The sequence below is a fragment of the Penaeus monodon genome, chromosome 31, assembly GCF_015228065.2.
Source record: "Penaeus monodon isolate SGIC_2016 chromosome 31, NSTDA_Pmon_1, whole genome shotgun sequence".
NCBI lineage: Eukaryota > Metazoa > Arthropoda > Malacostraca > Decapoda > Penaeidae > Penaeus > Penaeus monodon.
The window spans coordinates 12045689-12046600 of NC_051416.1; the positions used below are offsets into that span (position 1 = coordinate 12045689).

Sequence of the window (912 nt, forward strand, 5' to 3'; positions counted from 1 at the left end):
TGTCGTTATAAGTTTTCCGGAATTTTGCCCTGTCTCCTGTTTTCCGTAGAAGAAAAGAAAGAATTGTCGTTATAAAACAATTCTTTTTCTCTCCTCTTTCCTGTATACCGAAGAAGGAAAAGTGGTAGAAGAAGAAGGGCTAAACAGAGAGAAATCGAGGAACTGGATAAAGACATTATCGCTCCTATAATGTCTTTAGAACCGAGCGATGACGTAGGGCGCTTGAGTGACGTCACGCGGGCGGCCACGGCGAATTCGAGCAGCGTCGCGGCGTCTCCGATGGCCACGTAAGCAGGCGCGGGGGGCGGGCACACCAGGGGGCGGGGCACGCGATGACGTCACTCACGAGGTCAACGGCGGTCCGGCTTGCCAGCAGGGGCACGCCCGAAAGCTCCTTCGAGGGCGAGGAGTCCAGCGTCGCCACCACCTACGTCAGGAAGGCGACCGAAGACTCCGACGCAGAGGCCAAGGAAGAGGAGAGGACCAGCGACGCGGTTGCCTCCAGCGCCAACAATGATGGCGTCGCGAGGGAGAGCGTTAATGGCAAGAAGCCACTTTCCTGCAGCTCGAGTTACCCTCAGACCAGCTCCGAGGTCATCGAGAGCCAGCTCAGCCTTGACAGTGTCATGTCAAGCAGCAGCAGTCCTGAAGTTCGTCAGGTGAAGGCGGACAGCATCGTACATCTCACAGGCAGCGGCGCGGGCGGTGCCAGAGGTACGAGAGTAAGCCTCACTCGTGATGGCGGGGCGACGAGCCTCGACTCCATCCGAACCTCGAGCTCGATCTCCCTCCCGTCGCAGCTGAGCCTGTCCATGAAGAAGCAGCTGACGAGGCCCGAGAAACAGCAGCAGCAAGTGCAAGACCCGCTGCACCACCCGCTCGCTCGCTCCTCGGGCGGGCTGCACGACGCGA

General features: G+C 59.0%; 1 protein-coding gene across 1 annotated transcript in view; it reads left to right on the forward strand.

The window, feature by feature from the left end:
• Positions 1-332: 332 nt before the first annotated feature.
• Positions 333-912, forward strand: part of LOC119592839 — a 1036-nt gene continuing 456 nt past the window's right edge. The window contains exon 1 of the mRNA XM_037941742.1: positions 333-912. This exon is cut by the window's right edge and continues 456 nt beyond it. Coding sequence (XP_037797670.1) covers positions 333-912 — 580 coding nt within the window.